Source organism: Equus przewalskii, chromosome 6 (genome assembly GCF_037783145.1).
Source record: "Equus przewalskii isolate Varuska chromosome 6, EquPr2, whole genome shotgun sequence".
Lineage (NCBI taxonomy): Eukaryota > Metazoa > Chordata > Mammalia > Perissodactyla > Equidae > Equus > Equus przewalskii.
The window spans coordinates 273,471-295,001 of NC_091836.1; the positions used below are offsets into that span (position 1 = coordinate 273,471).

Genomic DNA, 21,531 nt, shown 5'->3' on the forward strand with positions numbered 1-21,531 from the left:
CGTCCCCCGTCACAGCTCTGATGGCACTGGACTGTCACCTGCAGGGAGGAGCCCATGGCGGCGGGCAGGGGCTACCAGGCGTTGCAGTAGGTGTTTGAGTTGGGGGGCCGGGTAGGCAGCTGGGGTGGGAAGCGGGCTGCAGGGGGCGAGCTGAGGCCGGGTCAGGGTGGAGAGGAGGGCACGAATGGGAGGCACGGGCGAGGGGGCTCCCCAGGGAGGGCCAGTGTCCTGCCCAAGGTCACCCAGGGCACGGCCTCCGGGTCGGGGAGACGGGCCAGGCTGGGGAGCAGGAGGCGTTTGGCAGCTGGCCTCGGTTTCGAACCCACGCTGGGCTGACAATGACCCTTTGATTTGCACAGCCCAGGCCGGGGTGGCGGAGCCACGGCGGGGTCAGGTCTCGGCCAAGGTCACGCTGTCCGGGCCCCAACACACCCTTGGTGAGAACATGGTATCCCGTCCCCGCCCCGTTCCCCAAGCCGGGAGCATCCTCTTGGACTGTCAGAGACCAAGGCCGGGTCACGACAGCCGGGCAGAAACGTGGCCCTTGGCTGCTGGCTGGGGGACACGGTCAGGCTGGGTGGCCAACAGTGGGGAAAGGGCTCTGAGCGTGGCATCTGCATGGGCAGAACTCGGAGGAGTCACGCAGTGGGGCTGCAGGGATCCTGTTCCACACCTGGGGTAGGCGTTGGATGCTGGAAGGGGACAGGGCGAGGAGGCACAGGCACCCAGGGAGATACCCTTGCTCTCTTTTCCCGAAAGCATTTGCCACTCTTTGAAGTTATACATTCATTTGTTTGTCTATGCATTTTGTTGTCTGTGGCCCCTACAAACCATCAGTTCGGTGATTACACGACTGGGTCTGCCTTGGTCAGTCTGGAACCCCTGCACCCCGCAATGGTCCCGGCCACCAGGAGATGGTCACTGAGAGGAACACAGAGGGGCTGCCCAGAACCAGCCAGCATGTGGAAGGAGGTGCCCAGGATAGGAGGGACCAGCTCCAAAACAGGAAGAGCGCCGGCTGAACGGAGGCCCCGGCGGACTCCGGCTTCCCAGGCCCACACCGACGTCACCGACGTCAATCGTCGGAAGCCCGGGATTCCGGGGCGCAGAGGCTGCAAAGGCCCGGGGGTCTAGCGCGGTCTCCACGGGGCAGAGCGCTTTGCAAGTCTGGTACTATTACTGCTGTCGGCGGTGTTGTTGGGACCCTTCACGTCTCTGGGTCTCCCCCCCGCCCGCCCCCCGCTGTGCCCCATGGCCGGGTGGGTGGCCTGGGGTGGAGCAGGGAGCCAGCGGGGGCTGAGGTCCCCGGGGTGGGGGGCGTTGTAGGGACGGGAGGGGAGGCCGGGGCCCCAGACCACGCTTGGGCCACACGAGTGGCCACATCAAACCCCGGATCCGCAGGGACACCCTCCCCGCGGGTCGCCCGCCGCGGGAGACCCCGACACCCACGGTGACACCTCGGACCCAGGGTCACCACCGGGTGCCCTCCCGGGCTGCGGCCACACCCTCCCCGCTGACCCCCGGGCTGCGGGCGGGACCCCGCGCGCCCCCGGGCCGGGCCGCCCTGCGCACCGAGCCGCCCGCCCCGCCCGCCGCCCCGCCCCGCGCGCGGGCTTTATAGGAGGCGCCCGCCGCGCGCTGGGAAGTCGGTGCCGCCGCCCGTCCGCCATGCGTCCCGGGGCGCCGGGGCCGCTGTGGCCGCTGCCCTGGGGGGCCCTGGCCTGGGCCGTGGGCTTCGTGGGCTCCGTGGGCTCGGGGGACCCCGCGCCCGGTGAGTGGGGCGGCCGCGAGGGGCGGGCGGGGCGGCCACCCACGTGGGCCGGGCCGGAATGCGGCCGGGGGCGACGCCGGGGGCCGAGGGCGGGCCGGCGGCGCAGGTTGACTCCGGGAGGGCTCGGGGCTCCCCTCCCCCCCGCCCCGAAGGGCCCAGGGAGGGTCACCCGGAGGTCAGCAGAGCAGATGGACTCTCCCCCGCTGTGATTATGAAGACCGGGAGTCACAATGACCGCTCATTATTGAGTGCTTACTGTGTACCTCTTCCCTCCCTGACCCCACGCCACAGCCCAAGAGGGTGGGGACTCTTAGCAGCCTGGTTTCCAGTTGGGGAAACTGAGGCACGGGGGTCACACAGCTCTTGAGGGGCAAAGCTGGGATCCGAACCTGGACCGCTTGGGTCCTGAGGCCCCAGAGAGGTAGGGCTGGGTGGCTGGACCCAGGACCTCCCGCCACGGTCTCAGATCTTCCCCGTGGGGCCGGCTTAGGCAGCCGGGTCCCGGGCATCCCATTCCTGCCACTCCTGGGAAGACGCCAGGCAGGCAACATCCCCACTCCTGGCCTCAGTTTCCCCTTTATGAGATGGGTGCCGAGGAGCTTGGGTTCCCAGGGCTGGTCCCTGGAAGGCGCTCGCCACGGCGCCTGGGAAGCAGGGAGCCCTCAGGCCAGGGCCGCGGCCACTCCTGCCCCCCCACTCCCGGCCAGGACACCCAGGGGCCTCCGCCCCACCCCCACCCAGCAGCCCCACCCGGCTGGGCTCGCAGGGGAGCACCGAGCCCCCTCCCCGAAGGCTGCGTCCCCGGGGAGACGGTGAGCTCATGCGAGGGGAATGTTCCCAAGTTGGAGTGAGTAAGAGGCGGGCCAGGCGAGGGGGGGGCCTGCCAGGCGAGGGGGCTCCACGTGCCCTCGGGCCCTGTCTAGACAGAGGGCAGAGGCGGGAGAGGCGGCTCCGGGGCCCACTGACCCTGACACGTCCAGCACCGGGCGCTCGACAGGTGGGCAGAAAGCCAGGCCCGGGCTTGGGGGCCTGGACCCAGCGGGGGAGCTTCCTGGGATGGGACGGGTGGGGGCTGGCGGTGGAGCGGGGTGGGGTGGAGCACAGCGGGCAAGGACCCCAAGAGGGTCTGGAGCCCGGGCGGGGACGCCTGTGCAGTTCCCTGCCTGTCCTTCCCAGCTTGGGGGCAGGCCATCTGCTCTGCAATTACTGAGCACCGACTGTATGCATCCCCTCGGGCCAGGAGCCGGGTGCCAGGAGGGGCACGGGAGGGCGGCCCCCGCAGGAACTGCCCGCCTCCTCCGCAGGTGGTGTTTGCTGGCTCCAGCAGGGCCGGGAGGCCACCTGCAGCCTGGTTCTGAAGACCGACGTCAGCCAGGCTGAGTGCTGCGCCTCCGGCAACATCGACACCGCCTGGTCCAACTTCACCCACCCGGGGAACAAGATCAGCCTCCTGGGCTTCCTGGGCCTCGTCCACTGCCTGCCCTGCAAAGGTGAGACCCTGGGCACGGTCGCTGCGGTCAAAGGTGGGGCGGCTGAGAGTGAGCTCCCCGTCTCGGGGGGTATGCAAGAGGAGGTGGAGGCTGCCAGGAGGGGATCCCAGCCTTAGAGGGGGAGCTGGGAGCGTTCCCAGGCCTCAGCCTCCCTCCGTTGAGGATTCAGGAAGCAGCTCTGAGGACTCCGAGCCTGGTTTCCAGCCTGCGGGTCTTTGCTCAGGCCCAGCCCCCCCACCCGGAAGGACAGCAGGCTCACTCCCAGCTCCTGGGAAGGTGGATTTTCCTGCTTGGCCATCCTGGCCTGTGACTCCAGGCTCCACGTTCCCCGACGTCTTTATCTGCCCTCGACCCGCAGATTCGGGAGGGGGCTCTGAACAAACTTGTGCCTTCTGGACCGTGCGCTGAGCAATGCTGCCTGCTCCCTCGGGCTAGGAGCTCTTCGAAGGCAGGACGAAGGACGGAATGAGCCCAGACACATTCTCTGTCCTGGAGAAAGGGTTTGGGACCCTCCCGGGCCCCTGTGGTCAGGGCTGAACGTGCAGGGGCTCCGAAGGGGCGTGAGAGCCCGGGTGCTGGGGGATGACTACGAGTTTGCCAGCTGGAGAAGGTGCCGGGGCGCATCAGCAGGGACGAGGCCCGGGCTCAGGCCCCGGTGGGTGGGGTCAGGGCGGAGGCCCGAGCGGGGACTGCAGACCCGAAGGCCAAGCTGAGGAGCCTGGCTGGCCGCGGGGACGTGATTGCTCCCAGATCCGCCTGGCTGGGTGGTCCCGAACTCACTGCCACGTGCCCTGGCTCCGTCCAGAACCCCCTCCGGCTTCTGGGAGGAGGACGGACCTCAGACAGCGCCTGGCCTGGGCATGAGATGATCCAGGACACCCCCCCTCCCCACCTCATCTGGCCTTGGGGGAGGGAACCCAGCCCCCCCACTTCCGTTCCCGCTCGCGTGAAGCCACCCAGGCGGGCGCAGCGGTTCCAGATGTGCGCGTGGGCGGGCAGCGTGGGAGATGCCCAGGTGCGACCCACATGCCCTGGCGGGGGGCAGCGTGGAGGGGGGTGCGGGTCCTCTTCTTAGGAGCATCTGCTCATTTTATGCGGGGAGGTGGGTTCCCACATCGGCCCCACTTTACACGCGTGGAAACAGGCTGGAGCGCGCATGCGAGCTCAGAGTCCGCCCTGCAGATCCACAAACTACAGAGCTGGGCGGGGGGCGGGGGGTCCTTCCGGGGTCTGGCCTGGAGTTCTCATGCTGAGGTGCACCTGGCTCTCCTCCCCTCACGGCTGAGACGGGGCCTCAGTTTCCCCCTTTTGTAAACTAGTGACAAAGCAGCGTCCTCTCGTGGGGGCGGCCGGGAGGGCCTGCCAGGCGGGGAGCGGCCATTAGTGGGGTCTGACTTGCATTTCCGAAGGTCCCTGGGCTGCAAAGGGGGCGGGCGCCCCAAAGAGAGGCTTTCCCTGGCCAGACCTGTTTCCCTACCTGAGAAATGGGGCTGCGGGGAGAGGGTGACCCCCGGAGCAGAGGGCTCGGGCTGGGGGGGACCCCTCCCTAGGAAGTGAGCCCGGGCCGGGCGCCGACGCCTCTCCGGGAGGTTCTGGCAGGCACGGGAACAGACACTGCCCGTCCTCCCCAGACCCGCGCCTGCACGGGGCGGAGCCCCCCTCCCGCGGGCTGACGCAGCCGGGCCCCCGCCAGCCTTCCCAGAAACGCGCGTAAATCAGGGAACAGACGTCAGCCCGAGGGGGTGGCCCAGCGGCGGGGCGACGGCGGGGCTGGGGGCTGGACGCCCGATCCCGGGCCCCGGATTCCGGCGACCCCTCCCACCCACGCCGAGCCGCGCCTGCAGGCGGAGCCCCCAGCCCCAGGCCAGCCCGAACCCCGGTGCAGGGGGCCCGGGCGGCATCTCGCCCCCAACGGATCCCGCCCGCAGACCCGACCCAGTCCCCTCCCCGTGCGCCCCACCGGCCCGGCCTCCGGTCCGCAGGGCAGGGGCGGGGGCGTGCGCCTCCGAGGACCCCCGGCCCGCGCCCCCGCCCATGCGCGCGTCTCGTGTCCGCAGATTCGTGCGACGGCGTGGAGTGCGGCCCGGGCAAGGCGTGCCGCATGCTGGGCGGCCGCCCGCGCTGCGAGTGCGCGCCCGACTGCGCGGGGCTCCCGGCGCGCCTGCAGGTCTGCGGCTCGGACGGCGCCACCTACCGCGACGAGTGCGAGCTGCGCGCCGCGCGCTGCCGCGGCCACCCGGACCTGCGTGTCATGTACCGGGGCCGCTGCCGCAGTACGTGGGGGCGGGGCCTGCGGGGGCGGGGCCTGCGGGAGGGCGGGGCCACCGGGCGGGCGCGTCCTAAGCCGGGGCCGCTGCCGCAGTACGTGTGGGCGGGGCCTGGGGGCGGGGCCTGCTGGGGGCGGGGCCACCGGGCGGGCGCGTCCTGTATCGCTGCCGCAGTACGTGGGGGAGGGGCCTGAGGGTGGAACCCGGTTGTGGGCCGGCTGGCGATCGGGGCGGAGCTTGCGGGTGGGACCCGGATGGGGGCGGGTCCCTTTGCAGGGGCGGGGCTTGGTGTGGAGCCGGTGTGGGCGGGGCTCGTGGCTTGGGAGGGCTTGAGGCAGGGCGTGAAGGTGGAGCCGGGTTGGGCGGGGCTCGCGGCCGGGGCGGGGCCTTGGGGCGGGGCTTCAGGGTGGAGCCTGATGTGGGCGGGGGGAGGGGCCCAAGACTGGGGCGGGGCTTGAGGGTGGAGCCAGTTTGGGCGGGCCTCCGGCGGGGGGCGTGGCTGTGGGCGGGGCTTGAGGGTGCGGCGCAGTGCAGCGGGGCTCTCAGCTGGGGCAGCCCTTGAGGGTGGAGCCGGTGTGGGCAGGGCTCCTTTGTGGGGGCGGGGCCTTGGGCAGGGCTTGGTGGTGGGGCTTGAGGGTGAAGCCGGTGTGGGCGGGGCTCAGTGAGGTGGGGCTTGAGGGTGGAGTCAGGCGGGGGCGGGGCTTTGGGACGAGACTTGAGGGTGGAGCCTGTTGTGGGCGGGGCTACTTGCCGGGGCGGGGCTTTAGGGTGGCGCCGGTGTGGGCGGGGCTCTTTGCAGGGGCGGGGCCTTGGGCGGGGCTTGGGGGGGTGAAGCCGGTGTGGGCATGGTTTGTGGCTGGGGCGGGGCTTGGGGTGGGACTTGAGGGTGAAGCCGGTGTGGGCGGGGCTCACTGAGGTGGGGCTTGAGGGTGGAGCCAGGCGGGGGCGGGGCTTTGGGACGAGACTTGAGGGTGGAGCCTGTTGTGGGCGGGGCTACTTGCGGGGGCGGGGCTTTGAGGGTGGTGCCGGTGTGGGCGGGGCTCTTCGCAGGGGCGGGGCCTTGGGCGGGGCTTGGGGGCGAAGCTGGTGTGGGCGTGGCTCCCGGCGGGGCGGGGGCGGCGCTGTGGGCGGGGCTGGACTGGCCCGCGCCCTGACCGCCGCCGCCGCCCGCAGAGTCGTGCGCGCACGTGGTGTGCCTGCGGCCGCAGTCGTGCGTGGTGGACCAGACGGGCAGCGCGCACTGCGTGGTGTGCCGCGCGGCGCCCTGCCCGACGCCCTCCAGCCCCGGCCAGGAGCTCTGCGGCAACAACAACGTCACCTACATGTCCTCGTGCCACCTCCGCCAGGCCACCTGCTTCCTGGGCCGCTCCATCGGCGTGCGCCACCCGGGCAGCTGCACAGGTGCGACGCGGGGCGGGGACAGCGGTGGGGGCCAGACCCCTGCCCCTCTCCGCGCCCCCATCTCTCCCTTTGTGTCTCCCCGTCTGCAGGCACCGCAGAGCCGGCAGAGGCTGAGTCGAAGGAGAAGGAGGAAGAGGAGGAAGAGGACGAGGAGGAGGAAGAGGAGAACTTCGTGTGAGCCTGCGGGGCGGCCTGGGCCTGGCGTTCAAGGCCTCCCCGTTTTATTTATTGCTGCAGCAGAGTCTAATTTATGTCCCCCGGACACTCCCCAGAGCCTGGACCGGGACTATCTGGGGAGCCCCAGAGCCCCGCGACGATGTCTTGGAAGGGCTGGGGGAAGGAGCCCTGGGAGCAGGGCTGCGGGGTGAGGCCTCCACCCCAGCCACCCTGCTGCCCGGGAGGACCCCGCGCTTCTGCTCCCTCGGGGGTAGCTCTTCATTATCGTGGCCCCCGGGAGGGCTGGGGATTCCCTGCCAGCAGTTAGTCAAGAGGGACCCCAGCCTTTTAGAACACAGACGAGGGGGTGAGGAGGCAGCCCGCAGCCTGGCATGTTTAGACGAGTCTCAGAACGTGCCAGACCCCAGACGGGCCAAGGAAGTGACCGCTGCCCTCTACCAGCCCAGGAACTCCAAGGCCTGCCCTCCCGCTGCGTCCGTTTCTCTGGTACCTCTTGAAACACCAGCTTGTCCCCTGGGGCGGGGGGACGATATCTGTGTGTCCTGGTCTGGGCCTCAGGGTGCAGCGGCCAGCCTTGGCCCAGAACAGGGCACCACGTCCAACGGTGCCCAATCCGCTTAGGTGGCGACCCCGTGGGCCCGCAAGCTGCTGCTCACCCACTGGCTTGGGGTGGGGTGTAGACCCGAGGCCCACTGCACCCCTGGGGCCTCCTGGCCCGTCTACAGGGGAGATCCAGACCCAGGACCCCTTGGTCCCACGTGGGCCGCCCTGGTCCCGGCTGGACCCTCCTCGCCTGACAGCCCGGCTCAGGGGTCTCAACACCAGCCAGATGCCGGCCTTGGGCCGATTCCTTTCATTCCGTCTGGGCTGTCGCTCAACGTCACCTCCCGGTCCGTGCGTGCAGACCAGAGGCTCAGACCAGACGTGGGGGGGTCTAGCTCCCCGAGTTCGGGGCGAGGAGCGAGGGGGCAGTTGTGGTTTCCCTCTCCCAGCCCCCAGGAAGTGCCTTATTTGTGACACCCAGAAAAGTGCCCTTGAGGAGGAGGTGGGCTCACTCAAGCCCCCTGACAAGGCACCTCCCCCACCCTGGGGTCCTCACCAAAGAAATAAAGACTCAGAAGCCACCTGGGGCGCCCAGGCCTCCTCTGCCCCGTCTCTGTGCCGCCCACTTTGGTCGGGGTTACTAGCCTGGGGCCGGGGTGCTCTTAGGGTGGTCAGTGGGGGACTCCAGAGGTGTCTGGGGGAGACACATAGGTGTATGTCTTTGGGGCAGCCGCCTCCTGGCTCTGGGCCTTGGTGTCCGCCTCCGGGCAGCGGGCAGCAGCCAGGGAGAGAAAGGAGGCCTCCAGGGGGCAGGGGAGGGAAGGGGGTTGGAGATGGCGGCAGGCAGCCCCAAGAAGCCATTTGGGTCAGAGTCTCGACAGGGAGGCGTGGCCTGGAAGGGGTGGGGGGTGCAATTATAGCAATAACACGATAGGTGATGATACTGCAGCAGGCACACCAGGGGGCGCCCACCCGGCCCTCGCTCAGGCCGGGCACCCTCCCTTCCAGGCAATTTTCAGAGAGCGAGGAGCTCGGCCCCCTTGAGACCATGCCCTGTCCCAGCCGCGGTTCTGTCCATACACGGGTGTGGTTAGTGGCGAGTGGAGGAACAGCATCCGGCCAGGGGCACAGCAGGTGCAAAGGCCGGGAGGCCATCCTGATATGGCTGTGGGTGGGGGTGGTGAATCCAGAGGGGTCAGCAGGGGAGGGTGGAGGGGTGCCCGGGGCCTGCAGCCCACGACCAAGTGAGGAAGCTGAGCCAGTGGCTGGAGGTCACCGGAGAGGGAGTGGCAGAGCGGGACCCTCGGCCACACTGGCACCAAGGAGAAGCCAGAAGGAAGGTGGGCGGGCCCTGGGAGCAGATGACCCCGTCTGGCTAGTCAGTTAACATTTTATTAGGTTCTTTTGTCCCTTTCTGTTTGGAAGTGATGTCCCCCCACCCCACACACACCAGGCCTCCGGGGTTTGCGGGCCCCGTGGCGTCCCTGCGTGGGCCGCAGAACTTTCCAGGGTCGAGCCGATCTGCATCGTTCTCTGTCCCCCATGTGTATCCGGCGTGGTTCAGGCAGCTCCTGCGGGGACCCCAGGGGGGCTGGGCCAGGGGCCATGTGGGCGCTGCCGAACCACGTCCCAGATCCAACTCACGAAGGCGGACACCTGCGTGTACACGTCGGGGGTCTTGGGGTCGCCGCACCAGAGGCCCGAGAAGGAGACGAGGCCGTGGGCCCGGTTCCGGCACACCAGGGGCCCCCCGGAGTCCGCCTGGGGGTGGAGGGGAAGGCGAGGTCGGGGGTCCCTCTCGGAGCCTCACTTTCCCAGAAGGAGCTTGTTGTGTGCATCCAACCAGGACCCTCCCTGCCTTGGGACCTTCCACGGCCCCCTGGTGCCCTTGCGGCAGAGACTGAACTGCTCATCTCAGCCTCCGAGGCCCTGAGGATCCAGCCCCCACCCACCTGTCTGCCCTCCTCTCCCCCTCACCCACCTGTTTCCAGCCACACCAGCATCCTCGCTGTTGCTGGGTGAAACCAAGCTCCCTCCAGCCTCTAGTCTGCATATTCCTGAGACCTGTCACTGCCCCTGCTGGATGTGGCTCGTATAGATACACACGGCTGCAGCGCTGTGTGCAGTGTGCGACCTGCACAGCTGTCCACGGCGGGTCTGTGACCGGTCTCTCTGCCTCGCATGCCTTCTCTCAGATCTTTGCAAGGCTCCTTCAGGCCTCAGCTCTGAGGTGCTCTCCTTTAAGAGGCCTCCCTGAATACTCACCCTAAGCTTCCTGCTGTCTCCCCTCCTCCCCTCCCTGATCCTATCACCCTAATTACCATCTGAAATCGACTCTGAGCCTAGGAAGGGGCAACTTCACAGATGGAGAAAGTGGGGTCCAGAGAAGCGATGTGACTGTTTCAAGGCCACACACCTGTGTTCTGAACCACTGAACTCTCTTGCCTGGAACAAGAGACCCTCCAGGCTCAGTTTCTCCCTCAGCACCAGGGCCAGGGTTGCCAGTAGTCTATACGAGGTCTTAGGAGCGGGAGTTCTTCTCTTGACATGTTACTTTACCCTACTGGACACCACTTAGAAATACACAAAGCTGTAGCTCTTTGTGCAGTGCACGACCTGCACAGCCGTACACGGCAGCCCTGTGACCCTAGGCAGCTCCCTGCCCTTCCAGGGCCTCAGATGAGGCCCATCTGGTCAAAAGCAAGCTGGGACTTGGTTCCAGAGGCTCTGCCCGGTTCTGCCTCTCTCTGTGGGCCTCAGTTTCCCCACACGGTAAGCAGGTGGGGCGAAGAGTGAGGACCTTACCGAGCAGAAGCCGCGCCTCTGGCTGTCCTCACTGTGGGTGCAGAGCATGGCCGGCTTCAGCCGGCCCGTCCAGGAGCGGTTGCAGGCGTCCAGACCCAGCACGCGGACCTCGGCCTCCATCAGCCCGGGGGGCTGGTCTTCGAAGTCGGACACAGAGCCCCAGCCAGCCACACGGCACAGCGTCCCGGCCCTGGGTGGCCTGGCGCCGCTTCGCGGCAGCTTCAGCAGCCCCACGGCAGGACCCAGGACGGCAGAGCTGTTCAGCTGTGGGGAGATCGCCGAGTTTAGCCCCGCCCACAATGCCCACCATGGCTCCTGCCTCGGTTTCCCCCTCTGTAGTACGGGATGGAGCAGTGAGCCCCAGGCTTCGGGGCTCCACAGATGAGTAATGTCCACACTCGCTGGCCCGTCTGTTTCACTGAGAACACGGTGCCCGGACCCCTCTTGTCCCAGGGGACCCGGTTCTGTCGTGTCCGTTGTGACCTTCTGCCACATTTTGGGGGGCAGGTTTGGGATGCTCTCCCTTTAAGACGGAGGCCCCGGGGCGGCCTGGAATTGAACCCGGGGCACCCGGGTGGGAGCTGCGGGGGGGCCGCCCCCTAAGCACGACGGGGACGCGTGGGGACCCCACGGCCACCGGGAGGAGCTGCTTCCCGCCCGCCCGGGGAAGGCCGAGGGCGCAGACATGGGGTCTTTAATGGGGGGTCAGGGTCTCATCATTCCCTCCGTCCACGCGAACGTTGAGCGCCTGCTGTGTGCCGCTGACCCCTGCCCTGAGGTCGGGGGGGCGGCCGTGCACGGCGGTGAAGAGGCAAGTGAGCGGGTGGGGGCTGCGTGGACACGGGAAAGTGGACCAGGGCGAGGGGCTGGGGGACGGGCTCCGCGGGAGTCGGTCGGCCTCGGGTGGGGGTGAGGGGGCCACCCTGGGGGTGACGGGGACAGGCCGGGCCTGCGTCCCGCGCCCCCGCCCCGCTCACCCGCAGCAGGCAGATGTCGTTGGCGTGGGTCGCGGGCTGGTAGTCGGGGTGACTGACGACGGCCGAGACGCCCAGCACCTGCTGCGTGGGCTCCGCGATGCGCAGGGCGTGCGCCCCCAGCACCACCAGGTCCGCGCGGGGGTCTCTGCGGGGAGAGGGACCGCGTGAGGCCCGCCGTCCTGGCCTCGGTTTCCCCATCTGCGAAACGGGGGCAGCGGTGCATTCCGTCCTCACGCCAGCGCCGCGAGGGCTCGTGGGGGTGGCCGTCCCACCTTGGGCTGCAGTGTTGGCTCGGACGGTCGTGATGCTGAGTCTGATAATGATCGTGGAAATATCCTCCCGGAGAATAAAGCGCTCACTGGGGTGGTTTAACTCCAGTGACCTCAACATCCGCCTTCGCGGTCACAACCACGTCCTTGGGGTCAACGTGCCATTGTGACACCTCCTGTTGTCACCGCTGCCCCGGCGAGCCCGCCCCCCCCCAACACCCCGGCCAGGGTGGGGTCCCCGGCCTGGAATGTGGCCCCACCCTCGTGGGGGGGTGGCCGCGGGTGGGGGGGCTCACCTGTCCCTGAAGCAGTGGGCAGCCGAGACCACCCAGCGGGCGCGGAGCAGGAAGCCCCCGCAGAAGTGCTCGCCCTTGAAGCGCACGGATGCCATGTACGGCCGGGAGTGGGGGGTCACCTGGTGGCCGCCGATGATCCGGGCGCCCCAGGAGCCTGCGGGCAGGGCGGGGGCCGCGTCAGGGCCGGGCGGGAGGAGGGCGGGCGGGGCAGCTGATGGGGTCGGGGTCGGGCTGGGGGGGAGAAGGAGGCAGAGACAGAAGGAGACAGAGAGACGCAGACAGAGAGAGACACAGAGATACAGAGACAGAGAGACAGAGACAGAGACAGGGAAGGCCTTCGAGTGCTGGGGGCCCGAGTGGGGTCGGGGGGCTCCTGGGGGTCCTCACCTGGGGGCCTCGTGAGCAGCGTCAGGACAGCGGCCACGGTCAGCAGCAGGCGGCCCCGGCCCCCCGCCCCGCACCCCATGGCTGTCGGGCTGGCGGCTCCCTGGAGGACTCTGCCGGCCGCGGCCCCACCCTCGCCCAACAGCCGGGAAGGGGGCCCGGCTGCAGCCTGTGGTCGGAGGCCCCACCTCCGCCGGAGCCGGTGCTTCTGGGAGCCCGGTGACCGCCCGCCTCGGCCATTGGCCACGATCACGATTGCACAGGCGGCCAGGAAATGGGTGGGGGGAGGCTCTCGGGGCCGCCTGCCCGGGCAAACCTGCGCTCTGCCAGGCCGTGTGACCCCAGAGGTCATTGACCCTCTCTGTGCCTCAGTTTACCCAGCATCAGCCCGGGGACCGTGTGCAGGGAGCTGCCCGCAGGACCCAGTACACGGTTGACGTGCGTGGTGCCCGCGGCCGCCTCTCGGGGGTCGTGGTGCCGGCTGTCCAGCCGAATGGGGCCCAGCCCCAGCCCTGCCTGTCGCTGACTGGAACCTCAGTTTCCCCATCTGCAACCCCAGCACCGATCTCAGGGCTGTGAGGACGATGAGAAGGGCCGGCCCCTGGAGCCCCTGTAATTATTGCTGCATTTATGGAGCACGTACTGTATACCAGCCCAGGCAGGAGCTGGAGATAGAGCGTGACGGTGACAAAGGCCCCCCACGGTGCTGATTCTGTGGGGCTGGGGGTGTGGAGCCGGCGATCTGGGCTCAGGCCCTGGTGCACCGGGAGCCCAGAGACCGACCGGGTGGGTCTCTCAGGGCCGCAAACGAGGGGCCGAGATGCTCCAGGGTGCTGGGGAGCCATGGGAGGCAGCAGAGCAGGGGGATGGCAGCTGCGGTGAGCCAGGGGGACACACGGTCGGAGGCGCGGTGCCGCCTGGAGAGCCTTTATTGAGGGGGAGACCCCGCCTGCCCGTCAGTAGTGCTGCAGCACGTCCCTGATCCAGGACACGTAGGCGGACACGCGGGTGTAGACGTCCGGGAAGTGGGGGCTCCCGCACACCATGGAGGAGAAGGACACCACGCCCTGCAGCTGGCTGCGGCAGAAGAGGGGGCCGCCCGAGTCGCCCTGTGGACAGAGGGTGGCAGGGCGTCATGGGTGGGGGAACTGAGTCACAGCGGGCAGCCCCCATGTGTCATTTCCACCCGAGGGATGGGGCTACAGGGCGCCCGGCTCACCGTGCACACGCCTCGGCGCTCCCTGGTGCCCGTGGAGGCGCAGAGCATGTCCCGCGTGAGGGCCCCTCTCCAGGACGCGTTGCAGGTGTCCCGGGGCTGGACGACCACAGTGGCCTCCAGCAGCGTGGCCGAGGGGTCGTCGTGGCCCGTGGTCTCGCCCCAGCCCATCACGTGGCACTGTGACCCTGGGCGTAAATCGCGGTTCCGGCCAGGCAGGGGCGTGGGGCGAACGGAGGAAGCGGCAGGCCGAGGTGTGGAGCTGGAGGCGGGGAGAGGCAGAGACAGAGGTGGAGAGACAGAGAGACAGGGACAGGGCGGGGGACAGGGAGAGAAATGATGATGGTGGTGGTGGTGACGATGGTGGTGGTGATAGTGATGATGGTGGTGATGATGGTGGTGATGGTGATGATGATGGTGGTGATGGTCGTGATGGTGGTGATGATGGTGGTGATGATGGTGGTGATGGTGGTGATGGTGGTGATGGTCGTGATGATGGTGGTGATGGTCGTGATGATGGTGGTGATGGTCGTGATGATGGTGGTGATGGTCGTGATGGTGGTGATGGTCATGATGATGGTGGTGATGGTGGCGATGGTCGTGATGATGGTGGTGATGGTGGTGATGGTGGTGGTGATGGTGGTGATGGTGGTGATGATGGTGGTGATGGTGGTGATGGTGGTGATGGTCGTGATGATGGTGGTGATGGTGGTGGTGGTGGTGATGGTGGTGATGGTCGTGATGATGGTGGTGATGGTGGTGATGGTCGTGATGATGGTGGTGATGGTTGTGATGGTCGTGATGATGGTGGTGATGGTGGTGATGGTGGTGGTGATGGTGGTGATGGTGGTGATGGTCGTGATGATGGTGGTGATGGTGGTGATGGTGGTGATGATGGTGGTGATGGTGGTGATGGTGGTGATGGTCGTGATGATGGTGGTGATGGTTGTGATGGTCGTGATGATGGTGGTGATGGTGGTGATGGTGGTGGTGATGGTGGTGATGGTGGTGATGGTCGTGATGATGGTGGTGATGGTGGTGATGGTGGTGATGGTGGTGGTGATGGTGGTGATGGTGGTGATGGTTGTGATGGTCGTGATGATGGTGGTGATGGTGGTGATGATGGTGGTGATGGTGGTGATGGTGGTGATGGTCGTGATGATGGTGGTGATGGTGGTGATGGTGGTGGTGATGGTGGTGATGGTGGTGATGGTGGTGATGGTCGTGATGATGGTGGTGATGGTGGTGATGGTGGTGGTGATGGTGGTGATGGTCGTGATGATGGTGGTGATGGTCGTGATGGTCGTGATGATGGTGGTGATGGTGGTGGTGATGGTGGTGATGGTCGTGATGATGGTGGTGATGGTCGTGATGATGGTGATGGTGGTGGTGATGGTGGTGATGGTGGTGATGGTCATGATGATGGTGGTGATGGTGGTGATGGTGGTGATGGTGGTGGTGATGGTGGTGATGGTCGTGATGATGGTGATGGTGGTGGTGATGGTGGTGATGGTGGTGATGATGGTGGTGAAGGTGGTGATGGTGGTGATGGTCATGATGATGGTGGTGATGGTGGTGATGGCGGTGATGGTCGTGGTGATGGTGGTGATGGTGGTGATGGTCGTGATGATGGTGGTGATGGTGGTGATGGTCGTGATGATGGTGGTGATGGTGGTGATGGTCGTGGTGATGGTGGTGATGGTGGTGATGGTGGTGATGGTCGTGATGATGGTGGTGATGGTGGTGATGGTGGTGATGGTCGTGATGATGGTGGTGATGGTGGTGGTGATGGTGGTGATGGTCGTGATAATGGTGGTGATGGTGGTGATGGTCGTGATGATGGTGGTGATGGTGGTGATGGTCGTGATGATGGTGGTGATGGTGGTGATGGTCGTGATGGTCGTGATGATGGTGGTGATGGTGGTGGTGATGGTGGTGATGGTCGTGATGATGGTGATGGTGGTGGTGATGGTCGTGATGGTCGTGATGATGGTGGTGATGGTGGTGATGGTGGTGATGGTGGTGGTGATGGTGGTGATGGTGGTGATGATGGTGGTGATGGTGGTGATGGTGGTGATGGTGGTGGTGATGGTGGTGATGGTGGTGATGATGGTGGTGATCATGGCGATGGTGATGATCATGATGGTGATGACACCTCCCTATGCTCTCGGCCTTGTCCTGGGTCCCTCCCCCTAGGTGAGGCTGCCCCTCCTGGCCCCGCCTGCCCGGCCACCTTGAGCAGCTGAATGTCATGGATGTCCTGCTGGGCGTTGTAGAGCGGGTAGGGCACGGCCCGCGTGATGTTGAAGACCTGCTGGGTGGGCTCCGGCGTGTTCAGGTTGTGGGCCCCCAGGACCACCCGGAAGTCGCTGAGGTTCCTGCCTCAGGAGGGACGGGGACAGGGCACTGAAACTGGAGCACACCGGACCTGTAGCCCACCCAGCCCCCGGGGCAGCCCCAGCCACTCACCAGGCCACCTCGCAGTGCGCGGCGGTCAGCACCCGGCGAGGCCGCACCAGCACGGCCCCGCAGATGTGCTTCTCGTCCAGCTGCAGAGATGCCATGTAGGGTCGTGAGTGGGGCGCCACTTCACGGCCCCCCACGATGCTGCCTCGCAGGGTCCCTGTGGGGCAAAGCCGGGTGAGGGGCCTGCGGTTTTAACCCCAGACGCTGCCCGTCCCCACACGTACCTGGGACTTCCAGTGGCCGTGAGTGTCCTGCAAGAACCGATTTAGCCCGTCTGCAGAGTCCCCTCTGCCCCGTGAGGTGACAACGTCCACAGGGCCGGGACCAGGATGGGGGATGTCTCTGGGGCCGCATTTAGCCGACCACAGTTCCCTGTGAATTAGTTCACTGTGTCGTCATCGTCCCCACTTTACAGACGGGGAAACTGAGGCACAGAGCCTCAAAGCGACAGGGTTGGGGCGGCACCAGCTGGCGTGGAGGGAACGGGCCTGTGTGTGGTATCTGGACTTCAGCCCAGGGAGGCCCGCTGGTCGGATCGTAAGTGATTGTCATTCCGCGTGACTGTGTCTGTGACAACGTGGCAGCCACAGGAAGCCAACGTGGCCCTGAGGACACCGAGGAAAATGCAAACCACGGGGTTGGTGGGAAAGTCGTCCCTGGGGTCTCGGCTGGGGCCGGACACTGTGTGGCCACTCGGAGCCCAGTCGCAGCTCATAGTGGACAGTCCCCGGGAGACTCTGCTGGCTCCTGTCCACTCTGGGTCTCTGGGACCGTCCTGTCACGACCGTGTCCCCAGCCACATACCCTGGAGGTTGGTATGAGGACTACGTGAAGCTGCAGAGACAGCCGAGGATGGCAGCAGTGTTTCTGTCCCCATGTTACTGATGGGGAAACCGAGGCACAGAGAGGTTAAATGCCTTGGTCAAGGTCACACAGCGAGGGAGCAATGGGGCCAGAGATGCAGCCTCGGGACGGGTCTGGTTGCCTCCACTGGGGGCTGATTCTACCCACAGCCAGTGCACTTCCTTCCCATCTGAGAAGCAGTTTCAAAACAAAAAAACCGTCCTTCGAGGTCCCAAATAACCAAGCTGCCCACAGTGGAGCTTTGCAGGGAGGAGGGACCGCGTGCGGGTCAGTGATCCTACTTCCCCAGCCGAGGCCCAGAGAAGGGAGCCTGGCTTGTCCAGACCCTGGGGCTCCTGGACTGCACCCTCAAGGGTCCTTTCCACGGGAGATGTGGGTGTCATCCTCGTCCTTGGGTCCCAGTCAGGGCAGACTCAACAACAACGACAATGATGATGATGATAACCATAGCTCCCTTTACTAAACACTTTTGTTATTGATTTGTTGGAGCTCTTTACATATTGAGGACACGAACTCATGGTCACATGAATTTCTTTTCCTGAGCAGCTATCAAGTGCAGAGGACACAGCCCCCCAGGGAGTGGGTTTGGCTCCTGACGATCTGCAATGGGACACAATGCTGGCCCAGCCACAGCTGGACAGCTCCATCAGACCCCAAATGGTCTCTGTCCCCCTTACCTGCAAAAGCTGGGGATCCCAGGGCCAGTGTGCAGGCCAGGAGGACGGCGGGGGCGGCAGCTCCGGGCATGCTGCTCTGTGCAGGGCCCGACCTGGCTGGGTTATGAAGCTGGGGGCGCCCTTCCCTCCGGGATAAGCTCCCTCTTGCATCCGGCGCATCCTTCCCAGCCTCTTCGGGGGCTTGTGTAATGCGAGGTAACGGCACCAACGGTTCCCGGGGGGCTGGCCGTGGGGGGGGGGGACCGCGTGGGTGTCGGGAAGGGGTGGGCCCGTCCCAGCCCAGCCCCTCCAAGAAATGGTCAGTTCTGGCTCCCGTGAGGTTCTGACATAAATAAGAGTAACGAATAAGGACTCTCATCGTTATTGATGCTCACCTCCCCGACCCTCCCCCTCCGCACAAGGGCTGCTGACGTCCCCGCCTGACAGAGGGAGAAGCTGAGGCACAGAGAGGCCCGGTGACCTTCCTGGGGTCACACAGCTTGGGAGAGACGCTGAGCCTCTTACTGCCTCACCAGATGCTTGTGGAGTGACCCTGCGAGTGAGGCCCTGAGGCCCATGACAGACAGTGGCTCCCAGCAACTGCAGCTCAGAGTGTCTGCTCAGGTCCCCTTGGATCCCACCCCGAGGGGCATGCAGTCGGCGCTCATCACTCAGCCTGAGCTGGGTATGCAGCTGGCGCTCAGCAGGTGCACAGCCCCTGCCCGCAGCCCAGAGCAGCAGGGGAGGTTCAAGCAGTGTGGGAGGTGGGGGGGGGGTCAGGAGACCCTGAAAATTTAGGAAAAACTCAAAATCTTCCCAGAAAACCCCCCAGATTCAGTGTCGGAGGCCCAGGCACCCCACACTCCACCCCACTTTGTGCCTCAGTTTCCTCATCTGCGACGGGGTCGGTGGTGACACGGCCGCCCATTGCAGACTCTCTCTGAGACCCGAGTCGGGGGCCTGGGAGGACCAAAGAAGGGACAGGTGCGTGTGAGTGCCTCGCACGTGGGGAGCCCCGAGCAAGCCCATTGCACCGATGGGTAAACCGAGGCCAGTGGGCCAGAGCCTCATGGCCCCTCCCGCCTCCTCCACCCTGACAGACTCCAGGATTTCCGCCCAGGGACGATAACAGGGGGAAGTGGCTTGGCTGCTGCTGGGGTCCCTGGAGCAGCCCCCGCGGCTCTGAGCCTCACTGTCCCCCTCTGGGGGTGCGGGCGCCCCGGCAGGGCCTGTTTGCTCATCTGTGCGCAGGATGCTAGCGGGAGATGTGAAGTCATTCATCCCGAAAGCGCGTATTGAGCACCTGCTGTATGCAGCTGCTGTCCTGGGGCCACGGCAGCGGGGACGACAGACGAGTCGCTGACCCGGTGGAGCGGTGGCCAGAGACGCCACGGTGAGCAGACGGCGTCGTCCGCCAGGAGAACCGAGTGGGGAGAGAGCGACCGGCCTCGAAAGGGGGAGAGCGAAGGGGGCGGACTCAGAACAGGGCGCGAGGAGGCCCAGCAGCCTGCGGGGCGGGCATCCTGGAGGAGGCGCGGCGGGTGTCACAGGAGGCGCGTGGGCCGCGCAGGGCGGGCGGATCCCGCGGGGGAAAGAGAGTGAGGCCGAGGGCCGGGGTGGGGGCCACAGGCCTGAGCTGGGCCGGCGGGAGGTCGGGGGGCCCCTGACTCAGGGACGCAGAGCCCAGAGTGAGAGCCTCCTGGAGCCCGAGGGCCCCGCAGGGTGTCGGGGCGGCCGCAGCTGCGAGGTGGGCAGGGCCTGGGCCGGGCCGGGGGCGTCCAGGGTGAGCAGAGGCTGCGAGGAGGCGGGAGGAGAAGGGGGGTCGTCATGGAAACGGTGGGAGCCTGTGGTCCAGGAAGGGGGCGGGGCCGGGGGCGGGGAGCAGAGAGGAGGGGCCGGGGGTGGAGTGGCCGCCCCTCGGGGAGCGAGGGGTCAGCTGAAGCCCACCTCGCGTCAGAGTCCGTCCCACCTCCCGCCTCGGCCCCCCGGCTGTTCCCGCCACCGCCGTCTCTGCCTCACCCAATTCCCCAGCTCACATGGCGCCACCTCCAGGCTGGTCCCCTGGAAACAGCTGCCCACACGCCTGAGTCTGGGGTGTGGATGCCGGCGTGCCCGTGTGGGGTCTTGAGAGCCGCGGAGAGGACTCTGGCTTTTGACCTGAGGGAGGCAGGCGCCCTGGGGAGCTTAGGGCTGGGAAAGGACGTGGATGGTTTATGGGGACAGGGAGAGAGGCCCCCACACCCTCCTCCCCTCCCTCCTATTTTTAGTTCTTTTTTTTTTTTTTTTTTGCTGAGGAAGACTGGCCCTGAGCTAACATCTGTGCCCATCTTCCTCTGTTTTATATGTGGGACGCTGCCTCAACGTGGCCTGATGAGCGGGGCTAGGTCCGTGCTCAGGATGGGAACCTGCAAACCCTGGACCGCCGAAGTGGGGCGCACGAACTCAACCACTGTGCCACCGGGCTGGCCTCCCTCCTATTTTTCAACAAAATGCATCCACCGTCCTTCAAACCTCAAATCATTCGTTTGGTAAACAAGAAACACCATGTCTCCCAGCCTAGGGCTCCTGCATCCCTGGTACCGTCGGGGCCAGGTACACAGCAGGCACTCAATAAATGTTTTTGGCCTGAACGGGCTCAAAGGCCAAGGGGCAGGGATGAAAGTGCCCACAACTCACTTTTGCTGAGCACCTGGTGCGGGGTCAGCGGCAAACCTCGGCCCGCAGGTCGGACCCGGCCCACGGTCCGTTTTGTAAATAAAGTTTTATTGGCACACGGCCACCCGACGTTCACGCGTTGCCTCCGGCTGCTCTCCAGCCGCAGTGTCAGAGCCGAGTCCTTGCAACAGAGGCCGTCTGGCCTGCAATGCCGAAAATATTTACTCTCTGGCCCTCGACAGAAAAAGTTTGCCAAACCCTGAGGCAGCACATGCCAGGCCCTCCTCCGAGCCCTCCGTGTCGATTCGCCCGTTAACCCTGGGAGCAGCCCTGGGAGGGTGGGGAAGTGAGGCCCAGAGAGGTTAAGAAACAGATGCGGAGGCACACAGCACGGGTGGGGCTGAGCTGAGACTGGAACCCAGGGCCCCTGATGTTTCTTGGGTCTTCTTCCTTCTTCCACCTGCTGTGTCTTCCTCCAGAGCTCAGCCAGGGCCATTTGCCCTACACACACGCCCTTATCCAGCACGTGCTGAGAACCATTTTAGGAGAAAACGAAGAGGTTTTGGACAAATCTCTCTCTCCCACCCTCGATCCCTCGACTCCAGGGAGTGAGTGTGTTGGGGGCCAGGGGGCAGAGTTCCTGGAAGAACCGGGAGTCGGGGCCACGGTCGCTGTGTTGATGGGGACGGGTCCCGCCTCACGCCCCGCCGCGGGGTCCACACGGGGACCCAGGCAGCGTGAGGGACTCAGACAGCCCACGAGGAGTCAAGGGGCCGGCAGGGGACCTCGCTGCCTCCTCCGCTCCCCCCAGGCTCCCGTCCAGGCTTCCCGCCCGCCACAGGCCGGGCCTGGCCCCCAACTCCAACCTGGGTGTCCAGTTGCCCACCGACGTCCCCCGTTGTCGCTGCCCCCAACGCCATCCACGTCAGCGTGTCCTTCCAGGCGCTCAGGCTGGAGACGGGGACCCCGGGGCCTGTCACCCCACATCCCGTCTGCTGGCAATCTGGTCGGCTCCCCCGTGATGGATCCAGAATCCACCTGCCTCTCAACCTGGTCCAGCTTCGGCCACGTCCAGGGGGTCCCAGGGCAGCCTCTTCCGGCCCCCACCCTCCCGGTTTAATGCAGTCCCCACCTGGCGGCCCAGATGCCCTCGCCAAGACAACCGGGTCGGCCCCTGTCTGGCTCTAAGCTGTGCTGTGGCTCCCCAGTGCCCTGGCCACAGAGCCCGGGGTCCCCCGCTCCCTCCGGCCCTCGTGCGCCCAGGAGCATCAGCGGCTGCTGTGTCGTCCTCCAT

The 21,531-nt window shown here is 66.3% G+C and overlaps 3 protein-coding genes across 3 annotated transcripts; 1 reads left to right on the top strand and 2 right to left on the bottom strand.

Annotated features, from left to right (window-relative positions):
- The first annotated feature begins 1,556 nt into the window (after window positions 1–1,556).
- On the top strand, window positions 1,557–8,230 carry FSTL3 (follistatin like 3). Its single transcript, XM_070624683.1, has 5 exons — window positions 1,557–1,771; window positions 3,076–3,261; window positions 5,319–5,534; window positions 6,702–6,929; window positions 7,019–8,230. Exons 1-5 carry the CDS (start codon window positions 1,669–1,671, stop codon window positions 7,105–7,107), a joined length of 822 nt encoding a protein of 273 aa, XP_070480784.1. The 5' UTR covers window positions 1,557–1,668; the 3' UTR covers window positions 7,108–8,230.
- A 791-nt stretch (window positions 8,231–9,021) lies between these two features.
- Window positions 9,022–12,855, bottom strand: PRSS57 (serine protease 57). Its single transcript, XM_070624681.1, has 5 exons — window positions 12,384–12,855; window positions 11,997–12,150; window positions 11,432–11,576; window positions 10,455–10,718; window positions 9,022–9,410 (listed from the first exon to the last, which is right to left on the bottom strand). Exons 1-5 carry the CDS (start codon window positions 12,730–12,732, stop codon window positions 9,210–9,212), a joined length of 1,113 nt encoding a protein of 370 aa, XP_070480782.1. The 5' UTR covers window positions 12,733–12,855; the 3' UTR covers window positions 9,022–9,209.
- Window positions 12,856–13,043: 188 nt separating this feature from the next.
- Window positions 13,044–21,122, bottom strand: LOC139084060 (uncharacterized). Its single transcript, XM_070624682.1, has 10 exons — window positions 21,104–21,122; window positions 19,619–19,739; window positions 18,886–19,029; window positions 18,456–18,542; window positions 17,604–17,925; window positions 16,287–16,313; window positions 16,066–16,219; window positions 15,830–15,974; window positions 13,600–13,858; window positions 13,044–13,489 (listed from the first exon to the last, which is right to left on the bottom strand). Exons 4-10 carry the CDS (start codon window positions 18,474–18,476, stop codon window positions 13,176–13,178), a joined length of 1,242 nt encoding a protein of 413 aa, XP_070480783.1. The 5' UTR covers window positions 18,477–18,542; window positions 18,886–19,029; window positions 19,619–19,739; window positions 21,104–21,122; the 3' UTR covers window positions 13,044–13,175.
- Window positions 21,123–21,531: the final 409 nt, after the last annotated feature.